The sequence below is a fragment of the Aythya marila genome (assembly GCF_965140915.1).
Source record: "Aythya marila genome assembly, chromosome: 1".
Classification (NCBI taxonomy): domain Eukaryota; kingdom Metazoa; phylum Chordata; class Aves; order Anseriformes; family Anatidae; genus Aythya; species Aythya marila.
Window position 1 is genome coordinate 119219576 of NC_139042.1, and position 21844 is coordinate 119241419.

Sequence of the window (21844 nt, forward strand, 5' to 3'; positions counted from 1 at the left end):
TTGTGTGTGGTGCAAATTCTTTTCTTTCCCCTTGTTGTAATCAGCCTGCCCCTCCCTGCTTGGTTCAGCTGATGAAGCTGTAACCCTAGGATGCTGACATCTGTACTTTGCTAATCCAGAAATCCTGGGGCTACCAGGAAGCAGGATAAATAATAAGACCGCATACCTGTCTGGCACCTGAGAATCCCAAGCAGCCTGACGCACGTACTGCTTGCACCGCCTGGGGTTTGCCATTCCTGTTTCCTCAGCCCGGGAAGCTGAGGCACAAGGTAGGGCCATGTTTTGTCCAAAATATGAAGTTAAATGTGGAGTCATAACCTCCGTGACCGAGTTGCTGTCCCTCTTTGTCTTCCAAAATGTGAACCCTCAAAAGAAAGCGATTGGAGTGGGCTGCGCGGTTTCAAGCAAGACTTTATTTGCAGTGATCCACGGCCGTTTTGGCACCCCAAAAATCCAATCAGAGAGAAAAAAAGCAATTGTGGGATTTCTCCAGGGTAAGTTGCATTCCTTGGCTGCGGCCAGACATCCCTAACATGGCTCGCAGGAGGGGCGATGTCAAAGCACCGTGTCTTGTGGTCAGCTCGGTGGTTTGGAGAGATGCTGAGGGACAAGCGCTCGCGGCGGTTCTGGGGAGGGGAAAGACCTCGCTGTGCTTCAGGGGAGGTAATGAGACCCCTGGAAATCTGGCTGCAGGGGGCCGAGTGGCCAGGCTGGGCCGCTGCTGGTTTCCTTACCACCTCCAAGCCATGGGCCTGCCAAAATAACCAGGGCTGGCTTACAGCTTTGGGTGGAAACCACAGGCAAACCACGTCGAATCGCTGGACTCTACCCCAAACCAGGCAATGTGCACGGGCTCCTGTTTAGCATCACTTGGGGATGACGGGGAGAGGAGAGAGACGGAGGAAAGCTGGGGTGGCTCTGGCGTTGACATGAGGCCGTAGGTAGCCTGCAAATGCCGTTCCCACGGCTGGATCATACCGGTGAGAGCCGAATAATGCCCCAGCAGACGTCCCCAGGGAGCTGGGGTGTAAGAGGAGGAATATTTTGTCTGCAGCCCTTTCAGAAAGGGACAGTTGGGGGGTGAGGGGAAGGAAAAAAAAAAAGGCTGGCGAGATGAGGATTAGGGTGAATGCGTGCCCTCGAGGCACGTAATCTCCGCTGAGGCTTTGGGGAAGTTGGGTCGGTGATCCCAGCACCGGGGGCCGACCCCCTGCAGCAGGGATAGGAAACCCTCGGGCTGAGCGAGCCCCGGGGGGTAAAAGCGTATTTGTTTTTCTCCTGCTGCATCAAGAATATACATGGCAGGGAGGCAAGCGTGTGCAAAAACACGCTATAGGGAAGGGGGGGATGAGCACGGTGCTGAATAGCTCAGGAAATGTGCAAGAGCTGCATCCACGCAGAGCACGAGAGTGGCACCCTCACGTACATGCCCGGGTTTTTAATGCGTCGCACTCTTCCCTTGGTGCTGGGGCTCCCCCAGCTCTTTTCACTCTGCCCTTTCCTCCTCTTCCCCCTTCTCCCATGTGCTTTTATTCCTCCCGCGAGCAGAGCAGCGTGCGCCAAATCCAACTTCACAGCTGGCTCGGCTCCACGTGTTTGTTTTCTGTGCCTGCACGGCGCTTGCCAGCGCCGCTTGCGCCCTTGCTCCGAGGTGGAGGCAGGGGGGGGAGAGAGCAGGGGCGGTGGGGAGGGAAACAGGAGCAGGCTGCTGCTTTCCAAACCCTTATTTGTTTAAAGCTTAAGCCTGTTTGAGAGCGCCTTTTTGGAGTGAGGGGTAAGTGGCAGGGGCGGGATGTGGGGGAATGGAGAAAGTAAACTGTGTGTCAAGGAAAGCAAACTTTGCAGCTGGAATTGCTGCTGGTGCTCATTGTGTGAAGGGGCCGGGGAGGTGCCTCCGGCTCCGGGGACGTGCCGGCCCTCTCGGCGCGGACACGAGCGTGAAAGGATGAGGATGGAGAGCAGGGAGCTGGCGAGGGACCGGCACCGTGCCACAGCGCTGGCAGCTGGCACGTGGGTGCTGCTGCCCAGCAAGCGCTGGTGGGGGGTCCGCATCGAGCACGGCAGCGTTTGGAGAAGTGTTCATTACTGGGATGATAAATGGGGCAGAAGGGTGCGCAGAAATTACCTTAAACAACAAAAAAAAAGCATCGGGATGCAGGGCAGTGTGACAGCTGGGTGCTGAGCCCGTGCCCCACCTAGGTGCTGGGCACCAGCCGGGGGGTTTTCTGTGGGTGCTCATCAATGTCCCTTTATTTTGCTGCCCTCGAGCTTCCTCTTGTGTTTTTTGGAGCAGTGACATGTTTTCCTGGGGAAATCAGTCCCAGCAGAGAGTCCTAGAGGCTTTTGACCTGCTCCCATAACCAAAATGATGATTGCTGGTGAGAAGCATTTGAGTGACAGCAATGGAGAGGAAAAACTCCCATTCATTACCAACCTCTAAAAAAAAAAAAAAAAAAAAAAGGTAAAACCCCTCTTAAATACGATCTTCAAAGGCCAGGAAAAATGGACTTGTGCTCTTTTGCATCCCAGCAACAAGTCGTTGCTGAAAGGAGTGCAAACGAGAAGGCAGTTTTTCTTTATGGTGGTGATGGGGATGCCTCTAAAGCCAGCCATCTGGGGATTAAACTTTGTATTGACGTTACTGGCGAGCACTTTGTCCTGTCTCTTTTGTATGCTCTTCTGGATTTTGATGTCAACTGTGTTAAACTAGCCTTGCACTTGTTAATGCAATTTCTGGGCCTGCTCCCATTGAAGTTGTGGCAAAGATCACGCCGAGTTTGGAGGCAGCAGGATCAAGTCCTCTGATACGATCATCTCAGTGCGCTGTTTTAGCAGGTATTTCTGACGTGTATTTCATATAGGCTTGGTTGTTTTTTTTTGACTGTTAATGCTGCAACTGTTGTAGGTGCCCTCGCTGCCAAATACACCCAGGACAAAGGCTCAAAAGCTAGGAAAGTAGCCAAGGCTTCTCTCTGCCCCATCAGGAAACTTTCCCCATTGCCACTGCCCCCAAGCAAAACTTAACAGTTTGTCGCTGGCACTTTCTATGGGCTTTTCTGGTTTGGGGAGGGTTGTTTGTTTGTTTGCTTTTTCACTCTGTTATTGTTCCTAATTTGACACGGTGAAGATTTTTCTATTGTTCTTAGACAAAGAATTTTTATTTTAAAAAAAAAAAAAAAAAAAAAGGAGTTTGGAGGTAGGTTCATGCTTAAGCATGTAAAGAAAAGAGGGCTGCTCTCGGCAAGAGGGGTTTGCTCTCTGCGATGAAGATCCCACAATTAAGCGAAGTGTAGGTGAGCCCTTGACTTCCTCGTCGCTGTTTAATTGTCCTGATTCGAGCTTTCTGCCACCTCTGTTCCCCGCTTTCCTTTGGTGTCTCACAGGGCTCTCCCCCCGTGTTATTTTCCCTGCTTCTCGCCGGGCCTGTCTCCTCGCTGACCTCTCCCTAACCCAAGAGGCAATTAAAGCCTCAACCTCAAGACTTCGAGTTTTGTTTTTTTGTTTGGAGAGGATGAGAAAGGAAAAACAAAAGCGGTGGTGCCCTGACTCGTGTAAACTAGCCACAGGCACATCTGTGGCGGCGCGATGACGGCTCCCGGCGGGAGCTGCCCGGCCCTCCCGGCGCTCTGCTCCCCGCGGCTCTTGGCGGAGGGGGGGGGGACGACAGCGACCTGATGCCCCACTCGTGTCTGGGGGAAATTTGGGCTCCGTGGCAGGCAGGTTGTGCATCCTTCCCACCTCGAGGTTGGTACCAAGTGGCTAGGGCCTGGTGGAAATGGCTCGTGGGGGTGCTTTGCAGCCCTGAAGCCCTCCTGATGTGTTAGGAGGTCTGTGCGGTGCTACCAGCAGCTCTGCAGAGCTGTGAAATGCTGGCCGGCCTCTTAGGGCACGCCAAAGCAGAGGCAAGTGCTTCATGCTTGGCCCTGCCTCTCCAAGTAGGAAAAGACGTGGATGGATAAGTTTTTTGTTACCCCTTGCATCAAACATCCTAAGGCGAGTAGTGCTCCTAGCCTGTGGTTTGAAGTCTCTAGGGCGTGGGGTGGTTTTTGCTCTGCTTTGTGCAGCATCTGTCTGCAGCTGTGCCTGCACTGACAGTGGGCTCTGGCTTGAATTGCGACGTGAATGATAAAAACGAGTGTCATTTGCACAAGGCTGGGGTGCCGGGGTTGACCAACAAGCATGCAGTGCAGTACATTCCCAGGCTGGTAGGACGGATGGTGGTTTTCACAGCACACCTGGGGCAGCGGGTGTGCTGTGAAATTCCTGCTCCATCCTCCGCCACAGAGCTGCAATGCAGAGCCCCACATCAGCCGGCCTTCCCTGCTGCTCCAGGAGCTGGATTAACACCACGATAGCTCCTCAGGTTGGACCCAAAACAGGACCAAGCCTCAACCCCAAAGTGGGGCTAAGGCTTTCAGCTGGAGGCGCACCCCGTGGCAGCCCCAGCGAGCGCTCTGGGCGCGCCGTAGCGGGTTGGAGAAGGAGCCAGCGAGCCGCCAGGCTTGTTGCAGCAACAACATCTGTTTCCTGGGTGCACTTTGTCTCTGAAGAGCCCGCTCAGCACGCTCCATCTGCACCCTTCTTGTTTTTTTTTTTTTTTTTCTTGTGCCGCGCTTCGAAGCGCCGGCCGGGACGGGGGCTCTGGGGGTCTGTGGGGCGCTGGGAGAGCCTGGCCGGGCAGCCCCCATCCTCGCCCCCCTGTCCTCATCCCCGGCCATCCCTTCTGGGAGCCCCCAACCTCTCCAGATTAGAGCTCTCCAGGGACTGGGGGGGGGGCTTTTGAAAGGAAGAAAGGGAAAAAGGGGGGTGTGGGGTGGGGAGGGGAGGGAGGAAAAGGGAGAAGGGAGGGGGGGGGGAGGAAAAAAGAAAGAGGGGGAGCAGAAGAATGAAAACAGACCCAAGGGGCAATAGTCCCTCGAGCCATTTCACTGCATTACAATGAATATGGACTCTATTAAGCTCCGTTCTGCCTGTTAGTGTTTCCCAGGGCAACACAGCTCCCATATGGCAAGCATGCAGCAGATTAGGATGGGCCTCCGGGCTTCATTGAGGGCCCGGGGCTTGACTGGCAGTTGAACCCCATTCCTCCCCCCCCCCTCCTCCTCCTCACACTTGACACTGCCTGTGTTTATCTAAAGGGGAAAAAAAAAAAGGGGCCGGGGTGGGAGAAGGGGGCATTTGGGGGGTTATTGTCCTGGGCAATGGGAGAGGGCAGGGAATAGGGGTGGGAGGGGGTCGGGGGGGGGGGGGGGGGAGGTGCAGCCCCTCATACATATGCAGGAGGGGCCGTGAATGGGCAGAGGAGAAATAAAGCAGATGGAATTCGTGTTAAAGAACAGCCACAATCGCCCTCGGAAAACCAGCAGAGAAAAGCGGGCGGCCTTCAAGGAGCGCGGGGAGCAGCGTTTATCCAATTAGCAGGGTTGTCAGATTGAATTTACTCAGGCCGGAGCCGGGGGGGGGGGACGGGGACGAGGGAAATTAAGTGCCGAGGGCATGGTGGGGGGGGTTCCTTGGCTTGGCTTGGCTGCCTTGCTGTGGTAGTTTGGTCTTTTCAAGGGCCTGAGGTGGTTTTGGGGCTCTTCGCGCCCTGCTGCTGCTTCCAGGCCCTGTGATGCCACCGGGGGCTGGTGCGGGAAGGGGTTGCCCGTGGGGCTTCGTCCTGAGGAGATTTAAGGAGAAAGTCCCAGATCGATCACAGTGAGTTGTGTTTGGTGGACGTGAGCAGCTCTGCTCAACAAGTAGGAGCTGTTTTACTTGCCAGATTGTTTTGTGTCCTTTAGGCAGGTGTCTATCGCCACTGAGTTGCTCAGGACTGGCCTGGGGGAAATCTGTGGTGTGTTTTTTTTAGGGCCAGCTGGCGCCCAGGTGTGATCTGCAGTTAGCAGGCCAGCTCGCTGGTTTGCAGGGTGGTGGTGCCGTGCCAGCTTTGGCTCTGGGTGTTTTCCTTCCCCTAGCTGTGAGCACAAAGTTATCCCACAGAACTGCTGACCTGCGCGGCTGTCTCACCTTGTGTGGTGGCTTTTCTCAGAGGAGACACCAGCGATTTGGGGTCCAAGAACCACTTGCCTGCTGGGGTGGACATCCCAGGAGGAAAGCTTTTGGTTTCCAGCCCTGCCGTTGCTTCATGACAGGGCTTTACACAAGGTGGGCTTCTCAGCAGGCCCTCACGTTACCTCAGCTGTGAAGGGAATGGGTGCTGCGGCTCTTCCTTCTTCACCTTCTTTATCAGTGCCTTAAGCTCTGATAACCAAAAACCACCCAGCCCTCTCTTGTATTAGAAACTGAAGGTTACAGGCAACATTGGCATGATGCAAAAAATGCTTCTTATGAGGAGCTTGAATCCCAAAGCAGAGATCTGGGTTTGCCCCTGCCCAACCCACTAGTACCTGGCCTCAGCCCCTTCCCCTTCACCCCATCCGTCCCCACCTGCAGGCAGGCTGTGTCCCCATCCCCCCCGTCAGGTTTTGGCCTTTTCTGCGTCTGCCCATGCTGCTGGGGACAGGCCAGGGGCTGGTTTCTATTTGGGCCCCTTGTAAATCACAGGCGGCGTGGCTGTAACGAGGGCTGCCCGGCCGGCCCTCGTTAAGCAGGAGGGGGCTCGGGGCTGTGGGCAGCGTTTCCTCAGTAAAACCTTCAGCTTCTAATCACCCAACACCTCTCACCCAACGCCTTTAATTCGGGCCCCTTTCCCCCTTCCAGCCTTCGCCTCCGTTCCCTCTCACGGCCTCCCCTCGCCGTCCCCGTCCCGCTCCTCGCCCTCAGCGAGGGGGGCTTCGGCATGGGGCAGGGGGCTTTGGGGTGGGGCGGGAAGCGGAGCCGACAGGTTTTACACCCCCCTGCCGTCCCCCCCATCTGACGAAGCCCTCATTAATTCGGTTCTCCTAATGGCCCCTCCTTTGATTTACTGGGCTGGCTGAGGGGAGCTTCGAGCCTTCGCTCCCCTGACAGGAAATTGTTATTTCAACCTGACAGGAAAGAATTAAAAATAAATAAGTAAATAACTCCCCCCCCAACACCAGCCCCCCTTTGGAGCTCTTCCCATCCCTTTAACTCCTTCTTTTCCTCCAGCAGAGGCTGGTGGCCACAGAAGTGCCAGCAGCCGGGGATGTTGCACCCGGGGCCGCCGGGCGGATCGAAAGCCGCCCGATTAATAAAGTTCCTCGCTCTGCACCACTGCAGGCTGCTTAAGGGCAGCGCTTTCAAAAGGGGTCAGCTCCCATTTAGGCGTCAAAATAAGTTGGTCGCCTATTCAGGAGAGCTCAGCATGTCAAGCACTGAATGCTTTTGAAAATCTGGCTTCAATTGTGGAAGCTGAGAATTTCGAAATCTGGCCCCGGATCCTAATAGTCCTTTTTGGAGTTGATGTTTTCATTCATTTTCCTCATTATTTTTTATGCCGGCCATTTACTTTTTGTCCTTCGCTCAGCTGTGAAAGAAATGGCCACATGTCCCCATTTGGAGCTCATATTCTGCTTGGAGGTTTGGGGAGGCACCGTACACTTGTTGTAGCACACCTTCTCTCCTCGCTCTCCGCTCGGTGCTGGTCCATCCGCCAAATTTTGGCCTTACCACCCCCCACCTATTGCCCTTCTTCTCTCCACAGACCTGGGGACGGCCAGTTGGGTCCTTGCCTCCATGTGCCTGGGTGGTCTTTGCTCGTGAAGAGTCCATCGCGTGTCTGCGCCCTTGGCTCTGCCCCGCTGGCCAGAGGCGTTGCTGCAGGGAGGTCTGGTTGGGAACCTCTTCGCCGCCCCCCTCCCCCTGCATGGGCTCGGAGGAGTCCAACCCTTTTCCGTCCAACATTTTCCCATCCTGCTGCCAAACCCATCCAGAGAGGGCGAGTGAGTCAGCTTTGCTCCGTGGGTTTCTTCCAGCACCGAGGAGCAAGGCTTGAGTCCTACCCCAAAATGATTCTTCTGCTTTGGTGGAAGGCTGGCCGTCCCCGGTGTGCCTCCTGGGGTGAGGTAGAAACCCAAATTTGAAGCCTAACCCAACGCAAAGTCTTTTCTAGGTTAAGGTGGCACATCAGTGGTGTCAACGGAGGTACTGCTGTGCTAGGGGAGGACCTTGGGCACTTCTACTGCCGTGGTCAGTGGTGGCTGAGGCACAAGGGAGGATGCTTTGGTAGCTGCCTTGGGTGGAGAAATGAACTGGAGTGACTCAGATGCTCTCCATGCCGATAGCTGGAGAATCTCCAGCCACAGTTTGTGCTGGTTAGCGGGCAAAATGCCTCAAAGCCAAATTCTTGAGGCTCTTTCCTCCTCAGGGGAGGAGAGTGGTGCTGGGAAGGACAAGACACGTGGGAGGGAGGTTGCCGTGTTATCGCTTTGGTGCTGGTGGTTACCCACAGAGGATTTCCACATGTCAGGGAGCTGTGGGCTGCAGCAGCGTGGCTGCAGCTGCCCTTTCTGGGAGCCTGCAGGGTCTACAGCAGCCCCTAGGGACATACCAAGCGTGACCTAATTCGCCTCTCGGCAGAGCTTGTTATCTTGGGCTCTTTTTGACCGGGATGGGTATGGAAAGAAGGTGCTCAAACTGGTCCTTGCTTGAGCCATGTAGATCTTTGGTCCCTCTTGCCAGCTTTGTTCGCGTTGCTGTTCGTTCCTTGCGATGGGTGGCCTTGGGCTTCGCGTTTTTGGAAGATTGTTGATGCCTTCAAACGTGAACCTGGTGGTTTGTCCAGGCAGGTAGTCAACTCAAAACGGGCTACGCGTTTCAGGCTGAGTAGTTAATCTGAGCTCTGCCATCTTTTTTTGTCACCTGCAGGAAGCCGCTGCCGCACCTCCACCACATCCCTTGAAGCAGCTTATGGGACCCTTCCCTGGGCGCCTCTGCCCCAGGAGACACCGCATGGGATGGCAATGACACGTGGAAAGAAGAGACCCATGTCCCCCGTCCCTTGCCTCCTCCTCGCAGCCGCTAGCTGCTTTGCCCAACTGAGTGAGTGTTTTGCTCTTTTATATCCTGTTTTATTTATGGTTTGTCTCGAGGCAAGCTGAGCTGCTGGGATCCCACTTCTTTCTGGCTTCAGATGCTCCTCAAAGGGAGAAGGGGTGACAGGTGGGGCAGGACATCCCTGCCAAGGAGAAACGAGGCTGTTGTGCATCTCCAAGTCCTAGTAGGGGAGGATGAGGAGCTGAGGGGAGGGTGAGGCACGCGTAGAAGCGATGGGGAATGCAAAATGCAGCAGCACTGCAGGTTTTTCCTTTTACCGAGACTCACGGGGCTTTCCTCCTGCTGTTTCTTTCTCTCCGTGCAGGTGAATCTCTGCAGGTCACCGTGCAGCCCGCCTCCATTGTCCAAAAATTCGGGGGCCCGGTCAGCCTGGGGTGTGTGGTGGACCCACCTGGCGTGAACCTCACCTGGAGACTGAACGGGAAGGAGCTGGCCGGGTCGGACGAGGCGCTGGGTGTCCAGGTCGAGCGAGGGAAGCTCGTCGTGGCAGCCCTCAACAACCACACCGTGGGGCGGTACCAGTGCATCGCTCGTGTGCCCGAGGGAGTCATCGCCAGCGTCCCCGCGGTGGTCACGCTAGCTAGTGAGTAGCTTCGGCCTTCTGCCACCCCCTGCGCTGCCCAGGCCTCTGCTCACCCATCCTGAGAGGTTTTCATAAGCTCCCTCGCTCGCTCTGGCAGGAAAGGAGGGCTCCTTGGACTTCTCAGGACACTTTGCCTTCACGGCAAGGGGGAGCGTGGGGCTAAGCCTTAAGAAAGCACCGAAGTGAAGATGTTTGTGCGGAGTGGGGGCTGGTTTGGCTTTAAAGCCAAGAGCGATTGGCTTGTCACTGATACATTAATCAGAAGTGAAATGTTTAGGCCAGGCTGGGTGGGAGGAGGAGGAGGAGGAGGAGGTGAGGGGGAGTTGCTGCGCTCCGAAGCGGGGCGGGAGGGGGCTGTCACGGGGCCGAACCCGTCGGGGGATTTGGCCCGAGCTCCGCGCCGAGATTAAGTTTCGGAGAACGCATTCCAGAGCAGAAAGGGGGCTGTGTGCGCTGGTGGCCTGATAGAGGGGAGGAGAGGAGGGGAGAGGTGGATGGGGTTACCAAGGACATGGTTTGCATTTAGGAGAGCAGAGCACGGCAGTTTGGGGGTCTTCCTGGGTCTGGCGTCAGTGCTGGGCAGGGGACAGGTCCTACAGCACCAGAAGGTCCCCGAGGTTGTGTGGCTGCCTCGGATGGGGAAGGCTTGGAAAGCTGTGAGTGAAGAGAGAGAAGGGGCAGCCCTGGAAAGAAATAGGGCTGAAGGTGTAGGAGGGGCTGACATTGCCATTGGCACCTTGGGCTTCTCCCAGGGCACCGGCTTCAAAAAGTCTTGGGAGAAAACCCTCTGAAAGTCTTGGCCCCAGCCTGAAATTACTTTTGGAGGTGGAGGAGAGAAACTGGAAGGTGAACGAAAAATAAGCAGGAGGCAGAAAGGAGTGTTTTCCAGCTTATGATTTCAGTTGATTTTGGAAGCGGATCAGGACTCGCTGGAAAAAGCGTCCTGCTAGGTTTCGAGGGGCATAGGTAACATCTGGCCAACTTTGGGGCTCTTTCTCGCCTCCTCCCTTGGAGGAAACCCCCTCGAGTGCCCCAGGTGCTGCGTGCCAGGTCCCTCAGGGCCCCCTCGGCCTCGCTGGCGACAGCCTCAGGGCCACGGGGCAGAGGTGGTGTGAGGAGGGGAGAGAAGGAAAACACAGGTGCTGCCTGCGAGGCCAGGGGGAGCGGGGCTCAGGGATGCACCTGGGGCGCGCAAGCGAGCCGGGGTCTGTAGGGCAGCCCGGGTGTGCCCGCGAGGGCCGAGGAGAGGACTTTCACCTCGAGGGCCTGCTTTTTATTTCCTCAGGCTCCTTCTCCCGCGTTATTTATGGCCTCCCATTCATTTAATCCGCTCCGTCTTGCTGCTTGGCCCCCGGCCGCGGGCCGCAGCTGGTTTCGCTCCCCACTGACAGCGGCGCAGGCAGCTTGCGGGGCTGACCCTCCTCACGCCTCCGAGCGGGCGGATGGATGCGAGCAAGGGCCCTCTACTCGCGCTCCTTCATGCTCACAGACACCAAAATCAGAATAATTGTAAGCCCCGTTAGCCCCTTTGCAGCCGGGAGCAAGTTTCTCCCAGCCACCGGGGTGCGGCGGGGCCGTGGGGCTGCGCAGAGGCCATGTGCATGTGCAGCTCCCTGCCAGCGGTGCTGGGGCCGATGCCTTGGCTCCGAAATCTTCGTTTGGCCGTGATGAGCGCAGACCACCAAGGCGCACATTAATTTCCCCGATGCTCGTTTATATTTTGGCGATGGGAGAAGCATGTGCGATGCGGGCAGGCGGACGCTGGGCTCTCTCTCGTCCCTTCTCCACCTCCTGCCATTTCTGCGGCTCTTGCTCTTTTTTTATTCCTTGATCGAGGATAAAAAACAAAAAGTGAAGAGGGGAAAATGCCCGGCACCCTGCCCCTCCCCAGCGGGAACTTTCGTTGCTGGAGGAGCGCGGGGCGCCGCCAGCTTTTCACAAGTGAAGAGTTAACCTTCATCTGGCTTTAATACCCAGTGGAAACATGGCTCCCCTCCTCGGCCTGTCTTAAAGGATTAATGGCATTGCTGCAGCTCGCCCTTATTCCTTCTTTTTGGTATTATTATTTTATTATTATTATTTATTTTTTTTTTCTTTAATTGAACGGTGCCAAGAAATTCCAGGAGTATGAAAGCATGTGCGCTGCAAATCATTTTTATGACATTGCAAAACCTCCCCTCCCCTGCTCGGCCTCCTCCCCTCCCCTCGGACCCGGGCACGGGAACACTCGCTCCCCCAGCAGCCGCCCGGCAGCCCCTCCGCGCCGCCTTCGGGGAGGCTTTCTCGCCGCCCTGCCAAGAGGGCTGGTTTTTATTTAAACCCCATCAAGGATCTTGCTTTAATCAGAAAGTCTGCTTGAGAAATTTCATGTCACTTTTCCATGACTGTGGGTGGGAGAAGCTCGGAGCCAGCCTTGTCTCTTGCTCTTGGAGCGCTGCTATGTTTCCCAGAGAACAAAAACACATTTTTTTGCCGGCTCGGCTGCCAAAGGCAGGCTGCGTGGAGCCCGCCCTCCACGAGCCCTCGTGCCCCCCGGCTCTCCAAACTGCCCACGGGCACTTGGATGGGTTCGGAGGGGCCGGCCGAGCGCAGGGCGGGTGCCCTCATCCTGGTGTAGCAGCTGCTGCCTGCCCTGGCAGGGGCAGGTGCCCCCTATTTGCACTTTCTGGCTCCCTGTTTCCATATTTCTTTTGTACAAAGGGTGCCCTGAGCAGAGAGGCCGGCTGCTGGAGCGCTGGAAGAGCACAGGGCAGCTCTGGCTGCAAGAGCTGCTCGCTGGGAACAGCTCCCGTCCTCTGCCGGCACCAGGCAAGCAGCCCTGTCGTTGTTTTGTTCCCCGTGCAGATCTCAAGGACTTCAAGTTTGACGGCCAGCACGTGATCGAGGTGGACGAGGGCAACACGGCCGTCATCGCCTGCGACCTGCCCGAGAGCCACCCCAAGGCCCAGGTGCGCTACAGCGTGAAGCACGAGTGGCTGGAGGCCTCCCGAGGTGAGCACCAAAGGGTCTGTCCCCCCGTGTCCCCCCACAGCCTCAATTTTACCTTTCCCTGCCAGCAGCAGCACTGTCTGCCTCCTCCTTGTCCTTTTTTGGCCAGTTTGAGGACGGGCTCTTTTAGGGTGTAACACCAGCTTGTGGAAGGGGGAAGGAAGCAGAATTAGGTGATGTGCCATGGTGCTTTTCATTGGGCATCCCTGTACGTCCGTGCAGCGTTCCTCTAGCCCAAGATGTTTCTGGACGTGGGAAATTTTAAAAAAACTTGAGTCTCGATTCGACAGCTTCACTCCATCTGCTGCAGGCACTTGTGGCGAGCTGGCTTCAGCCGCGGCGCTCTTCCTTCCACAATTGCATCACTGCTCCTCCTGATGTGTGAACAAAAAGGGCACAGTGTTTCTTCTGGGACACACACCTTATGACCATGCACCATTTCCTCTTCTCTCCCTGCAGACAATTACCTTATCATGCCATCTGGGAACCTGCAGATTGTCAACGCCAGCCAGGAGGATGAGGGGACCTACAAATGTGCTGCCTACAACCCCGTGACGCAGGAGGTGAAAACCTCCGTGTCCAGCGAGAGGCTCCGCGTGAGACGTAAGCCGCTCTCCTTTCTTTGCATGTCTGAGCCATTCTGGCCCTGGCTGCACATACAAAGTATGAACACAGTATGCTCCTGGGATCGCTGTGCCTTCCTCAGGATTTATTTTTGGTGTCATACGAGGAAAGGTCCTCAGTCGTTCAGCAAGACTCCTTGGGAAGACTACAAAGTCATTCCCTTAAAGTATGACTTGATCCTGCACTGCCGCCTTCCTTCCCACCTACCTCCTTCCTCCTCTCGTCGCCAGGCTCCACGGCGGAGGCAGCTCGGATCATCTACCCCCCCGAGGCTCAGACCATCATCGTCACCAAAGGCCAAAGCCTCATCCTGGAGTGCGTGGCCAGCGGGATCCCCCCGCCGCGGGTCACCTGGGCCAAGGACGGCTCCAGCGTCTCGGCGTTCAACAAGACGCGCTTCCTGCTCAGCAACCTCCTCATCGACCCCACCAGCGAGGAGGACTCGGGGACCTACAGCTGCACGGCGGACAACGGGGTCGGCGAGGCCGGAGCCGCGTTCATCTTCTACAACGTGCAGGTGTTCGGTGAGTGCTGCCGTAGCCCTCGCTTGAGGAGGGGCTTGGGCTTTCCCCGCTGCTTGCGGGTTCCAGTTCTGAGGAGACGGGATGAATTCTGGCTTGAGGGTGGTGGTTCCTCCTTCCTGGCTCCCAGCGTGAGCTGGAGGTGATGGATCCTCCCTCCTGTGGGGAAGGTTTACTCCAACACTCTCTAGTGGAGGACTGGCTGCTTCTCAGATATATTTGAGCTAGATAACAGCAAAGAGATGAGAGTGTCCTGCTTTTCACTCTGTTCTGTAGGAAAGCTCTCTGTGGGGTGAGAAACATAAGGGGTACCACGCCTTACATGTTTCTACCACACATCCTTCTCCTTCTCATGAGCATTAGGGAGGATAAGCCCATGTTTTGTTAGATTTCGTCTCATCCAAGTGCTGAAGTGTTATTGGCACGAGCACAAGCTTTGCAGAGCGATGTTTCAGCTAAGAGAAATGGGACTCATAGGTGCCTGCTGTCATCATGTGGCTCAGAGGGACACCTCTGTGCGGTCGATGTGGATGCTAAAGGGGAATACCACATCCATGTGGGACCCCTCAAAGCTAGCAGGACTGGCAGGGAGGGTCGAGAACCTACAGAGAACAGCGCAAAGCCACGACGCTGCCGTGCTCCCTGCCAGGCGCTGCTCAGCAGCCGTGCTTTTTCCCCTGGCAGAGCCCCCGGAGGTCACGATGGAGCTGTCCCAGCAGATCATCCCCTGGGGCCAGAGCGCCAAGTTCACCTGCGAGGTGCGGGGGAACCCCCAGCCCTCCGTCGTGTGGCTGCGCAACGCCGTGCCCCTCTCTGCCAGCCACCGGCTCCGGCTCTCCCGCCGGGCGCTGCGCCTGGTCAGCGTGGGGCCCGAGGACGACGGCATCTACCAGTGCATGGCAGAGAACGAGGTCGGCAGCGCGCAGGCCATGGTGCAGCTGAGGACAGCCCGGCCAGGTCAGTCCCTCTCTGGGAGCTTGTGGGCACTCGGTGGTGGAGCCCTAACGCACGGGGAAAGAGCAGAGGGGAGCAGGAGAAAGTTGGGGTATCACCCTCCTGCTTGGGTTTGAGCTCTTCCTTCCTTTTCACCCTACACTCTGAGGGTTTCTGGAGGTGCCACCTGTTTCCTTGGACCCTAATGGACTTCTCCAGGGTATGAGAGGCTAGGAAGCCCTCAGAGAGGTGTAGGAAGCCCTATTTGGCCAAGGCCTGTTCTGGGAGAGTCCCCAGTAAGACATTATGTTTATGCCAGGAGAGAAAGCTTGTTTCTAACACCTTTTGGCGTGGCACAGCCAGCAGCACCACCTGGGACCTGATACCTCTGAGGGACTTGTGGTGCAGCGTGGGGATAGCTCTGGTCTTCGGAGAGGAATCTGGGGGCTTCTCGCAGCTCTGTCCTCGCCACAGGACTGGGTCAGGCCTTTCCCCTGCCCTCACCACCCATTCACCCTCGATATCTTGCCTTTCAGGAGCTACCCTCAACCCTGGGCGAGATGCCCGGCTGGGCTCGGCTCAGCCACCCACACCACCTTCCTGGGAGGGTGCCTTAAAGCTGCCCCTGGATAAAGCTGGGCTGCCGAAGCCTGGGAGCACCCCGCTGGCAGCGGCTGCACAGTGCGCAGCCAGCAGGGAGCTGGTGTCTCCAGCCGAGGCCCCCGTCATCCTCAGCTCTCCCCGCACGTCGAAGACAGACAGCTACGACCTGGTGTGGAGACCCCGGCCGGACAGCAGAGCCCCCATCCTCTACTACGTGGTGAAGCACCGCAAGGTAGCGATTGCCATTTTGCCCTACTCGTGTTCTTTCTTCTGTGCCGGTCTCCAGGTGGGCTGCGAGCCTTGGATTTGTTTGTTTAATACCTGTATTACCTTTGGGTAGGCAGAAGGTTGCAGGGGAGAGGTAGGTTTTGCTCTGGGCTTTGAGTACGTTTCAGATCTGGTGTGTTTTTGATTCCCAGCCACTGCAAGGCACCATTTTGTGTGAAAATATGTATCTATTTTCCTGGAGTTGCTTGACTTCATGAACATACAATGTAACAGAAGGCTTCTATAACACCACCATGTTCTTGATTTCTTTCTCAACAAAACTTAGGCTGAGGGTTTCAGCCATCTCTTTACATAGCCCTTTAAAACAAAGACAGAAGATGCCAACGCAAGAGCACAACAGGGCAAGTTTAAAGAAAAAATAAATAAAAACAACACAAAAAATGCCAAAATCCTCACCAGACTGCAGGGTCTAGTTGTCTGCCAGGAGGAGGTTTGTCCCCCAGTGGTGTATCATGTAACAAGCAGTGCTGCCTGCAATCTTAACTCGCAGGCTGGAGTTTGTCCATATTTTATTTGTTTTTCAGCGCTTCACCTGGAAGGGGCTGCAGGGCAGTGGAGGTCACCATGGGTCACTGCAGTTTGCAGTAATATGTTTTCAGTGTAGTCCAAATTCTCAGCTGGAGACTCTTTCTTGGGACGCTGAAGGATTGTGTGGAAAGGAATTAGTCCCAATAACCCTTAAACTTGTTTAGAAAGAGGTTCTTTCTATGCGATCTGTAGGATCAAGTTATATAATGATCTGGTTTTAACATCTCTGACTGGAAAAGCGTGTTTGTGGAGAGGGAAGGAATCAATTCAGCAACAAAAGAAAAGGCTCTTTGTGTGAAAGATGGCTAAGGAAAGTAAAACCTAATGACAGGAGGCTTAAAATTGTGCCGGGCAAGGGTCTGTTTCTCTTCTGGAAACTATCTGCGGCTGTCTCTTTCCCCTGTTCGTGCGCTGACCCTAAATTCTCAGCAGCCTGCAAGCAGTCAGATGCCGTGCAGCCATTATCTTTGTTTCTTAAGAATTTCTCTTTTTCTTCCCTGGATATTAGCAGTCTTGAGGGCTCCCCTCCCTGGCCTCACAGCTCCGCGGGCTCAGGAATAAAAATAAAACGAGGCAGGCATTAATCAGTCAGTGTCAAATGCTGGGAGAAGATGAATGATACAGCAGAGGCCTGGCATTTCCGTTTTGTTGCATTGCCTGCATTGCTAATGCTCCTTTCGGCACCGGGTCACTTCGGTGTCCTGTGTGTTTGCTTGAAAAAATATTATCCTTGCAGCTGGGGAGAAGGAGGAGAGTCCCACCTTCCCTCCCGCTCCTCATGGGGCAGCGGGACATCACCAGAAAATATTATTTCCATGTCTTTGTGGGAGCTCTGGGAGTACGTGATCTGTTCCCTGCATAAGGTGCTGTGGTTCCACCACAAAATGTTGGAGGAGAGGCTTCAGAGCCTTAACTCTGCCCTTCACCAAGCATCCTCCAGCTTTCCCAAATCCTACTGCGTAATCAAAGCCCGGGCAGGCTTTGAACACTCCCTCAGCTCTGCAAAATCGGGCTGAAAACATCTCCCCCCTGCGCAGACAGGAGGAGGTTTAGCCCCACTCGATCCACGACCCCAAGGGAACGTTTCTGGGCTCGGTGCTGGCCCCCAGCTTTGCGACGCCTGCCTCGGTCTCTCAGCAGGTCACCAACGCCTCGGACAGCTGGGCAGTGAGGGACGTCCCGGCCTCGCAGCACCGCCTGACGCTCACCAGGCTGGACCCCGGGAGCCTCTACGAGGTGGAGATGGCCGCCCACAACTGTGCCGGCGAGGGACAGACGGCCATGGTGACCTTCCGGACTGGTAAAGGTCCAGCCTGGCCCCGGGTGTTTTGCTCTGAGTTAAGGGAGGGCCCCTCCAAGCGTCCTTCCTCCCTCCGTGGCTCAGTTGGACACCTGCAGAAGCGAAGCAAATAGGCCTGGGGGGGCTGTCAGGAGGTTGTTAATCCATCCTGTGCCTTTGGGGGTTATTCCTGAGCTGTCTTTGTCCAAGCTGTTCGTAAAACCTTGTCCTGCACTGAAGGGAACTGCAGGCCCTCCTCCAGCAGCCTGTGTCATGCTGAGCTGGCTGCACCACCGAAAGGCTGCTCCAAATGCCTAAGCTCAGTCTCCCTGTCCCATGCTGCTTATTTTGTCCCCCAGCAAGGGTGGGGAATGGCATTCCCTTCCTTGAAACCTTCCCCATGGTGCTGGGCCTGCTCACGTATCCTCTCAGGCCCCTGCACTGTGCTAATTACCACCTCCTCGGGCAGCAATCTAGCAACAGGATTTCCAGAAAACCAATTAAAAGTTTTTAGAAAATTAAATATTAGCAGGGGCAAAAAAAAAAAAAAAAGAAGGAAAGAAAAAAAAAAAAGAAAAAAGCAATTAACAGTAGAACAGCTCTGCCCCTTTAGCTTCGGTTCCTGGCTGCAAGTTGAGCACGTTGAAGCCCTAGGGCTGTTTGAGTCCAAGGAGTATTTACCTCAGCATCACAGCTGGGACTCTTTTCTTTATTCACGACAGCAACAATTAACTCTGACCTGCATTACCGTGTCCCTGATGCCATCTCTCCTTTCCGTGCAGGCCGGCGTCCAAAACCAGAGATCGTTGCCAGCAAAGAGCAGCAAATCCAGAGGGATGACCCCGGCACGAGCACCCAGAGCAGTAACCAGTCCGACAACAGCCGCCTGTCCCGTAAGGCTCTGCCTGGGCTGGGTGGGCACGGAGGGAGGGCGAGGGGCCCCGGGTTGGTGCTGGGGTCAGAGTCAGTTAGGGTAGGAGGTCGCTGCATTTGGGCATTTTGCTGCATTGGAGGAACACCAGGTCCTGCCTGGTTAATCTAATTTGTTGTTTCTCACCCTGGGCCCACCTCTGGTAGTCACCGGTGTCATCATCCCTTCTGTAATTGATGCGTTCCCTTTGCTTTCATCCCCACAGCTCCGTCCATCTCTTTCCTTCCCATCTTTTGACTGTTTTTGTATCAGGCTTTATTTCTGCAGTTCAGAACTCTTCCATATTTCCTCCTCAGCTGGTTTCTCTCAGCCTTTCTTGTTTTCACCTCCTACACCTGTCTGTCCCCTTCCTGTCCAGTCGGGCCTCTCCCCCTCCGTCTCCAGCCCTGTGTCCACATCTCTCAGTGCTGCCCCCCCTGTGATGGGTATACACACCACAAACCTCATCTCTCCCTGCTCGAGCTGGGAGGGGAAAAGGAGCGAGGTGCAAACAGGAGTAAAAGATGTCTGGAGAGACTGAAAGGAGCAAGGATTTGGGGGTGCCAGCTCTAATGAAGAGGCAGTCCTTCACCCGCTTACCTCTGAGCTACGGGATCCTCCAGACACGGTGAGAGGAGCGTGTTTCATGTCTTTGATGTCCACTTTTGCAGCCCCAGAGGCCCCGGATCGTCCAACCATCTCCATGGCATCGGAGACATCCGTGTACGTGACCTGGATCCCGCGGGGGAACGGCGGGTTTCCCATCCAGTCTTTCCGCGTGGAGTACAAGAAGCTGAAGAAGCTGGGAGACTGGGTCCTGGCCACCAGCGACATTCCTCCCTCCCGCCTCTCCGTGGAAATCCCCGGCCTGGAGAAAGGTAGGCAGGTGTTTTTCTCCCCACATCCTGGGGGGCTGTGGGAGAGCTCTGCGGCCCCTGTAGGATGGCCAGGCAGCTGCCGCAGCTCACTTGGCCCTGCCCTGTGGGATCCGAACAAAGCCGCCCCAGCTCCAGCCTGGGCTGCTTGGGGAAAAGCTGCAGATGCTTCTCCAATTTCTCCAGCTGCAGAGACCAGCGTAGATTTGACCTCCCTCAGGGAGGCTTGCACATGCTTTTCTGCCTTACAGGACAGTTACTGAAAGCATGAGTGCCTTGTCTGTGCCTTTTACTAGACAGGACAGAGCTTTCTTTCCTTAGCCGCAGGCAAGGCAGACGGACACACAATTCCCATTGCACTTCAGATGAGAAAAAAGGCATCGCTGAGTGGGACAGCTTTAAAGGACAAAATATCTACCCAAACTAAAAGAGCGAAAAAATGATGTTTGGTTAAACGTTATTTAGGCTTAGAGCTTTTATCTGAGATTTCTGTGCCTGATTGCCCCGTAGTAGAGGACGGACACCATCCCATAGCTGCTCAGGGGTAAGGACAGCCTTTCAACCACCCCCACATACCTTCCATAACTGCGACCCGGCCTGTAGACCATCCAGACAGGAATTGGGGGAGGCAAATAAAAGCAGGCTCAGTCTAGCACGTGGCTGAAATCTGGTCATGCAGTATTTATATTCAATCAAAGTCTGGCTGTAGTCTCTCCACCTTCTGGAGATGTGGCCTGTGCTGACAGCAGAAGCCTTGGAAGACATCAGCGCTGTCTGGGTCAAACTCTTATCTCCCATTTCCTCCCCTAGGCACTTCCTATAAGTTCCGTGTCCGAGCACTGAACATCCTGGGGGAGAGCGAGCCCAGTGCTGCGTCCCGGCCGTACGTGGTGTCTGGGTACAGCAACCGCGTCTACGAGCGCCCCGTGGCCGGGCCGTACATCACCTTCACAGATGCCATCAACGAGACCACCATCATGCTCAAGTGGATGGTAAGGTTTGTAGGGAGGAAAAGAGCTCTGAAGGTGCAGGCGTGTGGGGGCTACCTGCCTGGCTTACAGATCTTCCGGGTTACCCCACTGGAGCCTGTCGGCAGCACGAATGGATTGGAGAGCTGACAGATCTCACAGACAGCAAGGGTTGGGCTTGGGCCACGTAGAAGTGGAGGAAGTCAGAGAGCCTAGGAAGCTGTTTTCATCTGAATTCAGCGTTGTGCACAGGAGGCATTTCAGTGGATAACCTCAGGGTCTCGACCATTTCATCCAACAAGCACGGTTCAGCCACGCTGGGAGTGGCTGCTTGCTCCCCTGGCCAAATTCCTGGAATCCATTAGCACCTCTGTCTGCTCCTGTAGCTCCCAGCAGATGTGTCCTTCACTGTCACTTGCTGAATAGCAGCTGGAAGTGCTGGTAATCGTTTACAGCAGTCCAGCCCAGAGGATTTTTAGGAGCGGGCAGGATCTTTCGGATCACAAGCCCAGATCTAAGTGCTTCCAACAGCTTATTCAGAGGGGTGCATCACCCTCTTCTCTCCCAACTTCTTCTGGCTCGAAAATGCTACAGGGCAGGATGGGCACTGCTGTTATTGTAAACACAGTAGCTGATATGGTACTGGGTGACATGCAGCACGAGCACATGGAGCTGGGGCAGTACAGCTTCGGGTGGAGGAGGAGCAGAGCTGTCCACACAAACACGAGACTTCTCCAGTCACTGGCTCATGGCAAGAGAGCTGCTGTGTGTCTGGAAGCAGTGAGACTGTTAGAGTCAAGGTGAAGGTGTGTTTGTCCTCGGCCAGCTGAGTCACTGCTGCTAGGTGCAGAGTATGGGATGTTTGGGTTGACAGGGACCAGATTTAAGGCCTGCCTGTTACCTGAGAGCATAAAATAGCAATGACCTCCTGGAAGGAAGCCCTTACTGTGAAAACCAGCGGCAAGACAAGGAAGAGCTCCCTGCAGGTTTTCCTCCTGCCTCATCCCTTTTATCCTGACTCTTCCTTGCCCAGCACAGTACAGCACAGGCATCGCTGCTAATTTCTTCCCTCTCTCCCATTCTCTGCAGTACATCCCTGCCAGCAACAACAACACGCCCATCCATGGCTTTTACATCTACTACCGCCCCACCGACAGTGACAACGACAGCGACTACAAGAAGGACGTGGTGGAAGGTAGGAGATTTTGGAGATTGGTCCTAGCTCTCGATTTCTTCTATAAGAATACCTGGCCAGAAGGAGCCTTGTATACCAAAGGCACGAGGCTGCTGCTGCTGGCTGGTCCTGCTTCGCTTAGCTCTGCTGCAGTAGTGGGCCAGCTGCAAGTTCCCCACAGGAGCTAAAGACACCTCGTGTGTGTTCCCTCCTCAGGAGACCGCTACTGGCACTCCATCAGCCACCTGCAGCCAGAAACGTCATATGACATCAAGATGCAGTGCTTCAACGAGGGCGGCGAAAGCGAGTTCAGCAACGTGATGATCTGTGAAACCAAAGGTGAGCAGCTTCACAGGTACCAGCCCTGCCTGACCGTACGCCATCCACACTCAGGCAAGGAGGTGGAGGTGGAACAGAAGAGCAGGCTCGGCTTGATGCTGGCGCTCAGTTTGTGTATGCACCCGTACCAGTACTCACATCTGGTGCGGCCCTGCGAGTCCATCAGCATTTCCCTCAGAGCAGCACTGACCTTTTCCTAAGTGCCACGCAGATGGTGGCTGGAACCAGAAGGGCTAACTCCCCCTTGCTGGTCTCAACTGCTGTGCTTGATTA

The 21844-nt window shown here is 55.4% G+C and overlaps 1 protein-coding gene across 5 annotated transcripts in view; it reads left to right on the forward strand.

Moving 5' to 3' along the window:
- Positions 1-21844, forward strand: part of BOC (BOC cell adhesion associated, oncogene regulated) — a 40149-nt gene that overhangs the window by 14553 nt on the left and 3752 nt on the right. Inside the window, exons 2-15 of one of the 5 annotated variants that reach the window (XM_082773339.1) lie at positions 120-269; positions 8770-8943; positions 9263-9541; positions 12386-12532; positions 12989-13132; positions 13384-13677; positions 14359-14631; positions 15144-15442; positions 17164-17332; positions 18088-18198; positions 18887-19093; positions 19901-20082; positions 21148-21253; positions 21449-21571. In XM_082773339.1, coding sequence (XP_082629465.1) covers positions 8859-8943; positions 9263-9541; positions 12386-12532; positions 12989-13132; positions 13384-13677; positions 14359-14631; positions 15144-15442; positions 17164-17332; positions 18088-18198; positions 18887-19093; positions 19901-20082; positions 21148-21253; positions 21449-21571 — 2419 coding nt within the window. In that variant the 5' untranslated portion in view covers positions 120-269; positions 8770-8858. The remainder of the gene's footprint in view (positions 1-119; positions 270-8769; positions 8944-9262; positions 9542-12385; positions 12533-12988; positions 13133-13383; positions 13678-14358; positions 14632-15143; positions 15443-17163; positions 17333-18087; positions 18199-18886; positions 19094-19900; positions 20083-21147; positions 21254-21448; positions 21572-21844) is intronic. The other 4 variants (XM_082773338.1, XM_082773341.1, XM_082773340.1 and 1 more) reach the window with 4 other exon arrangements.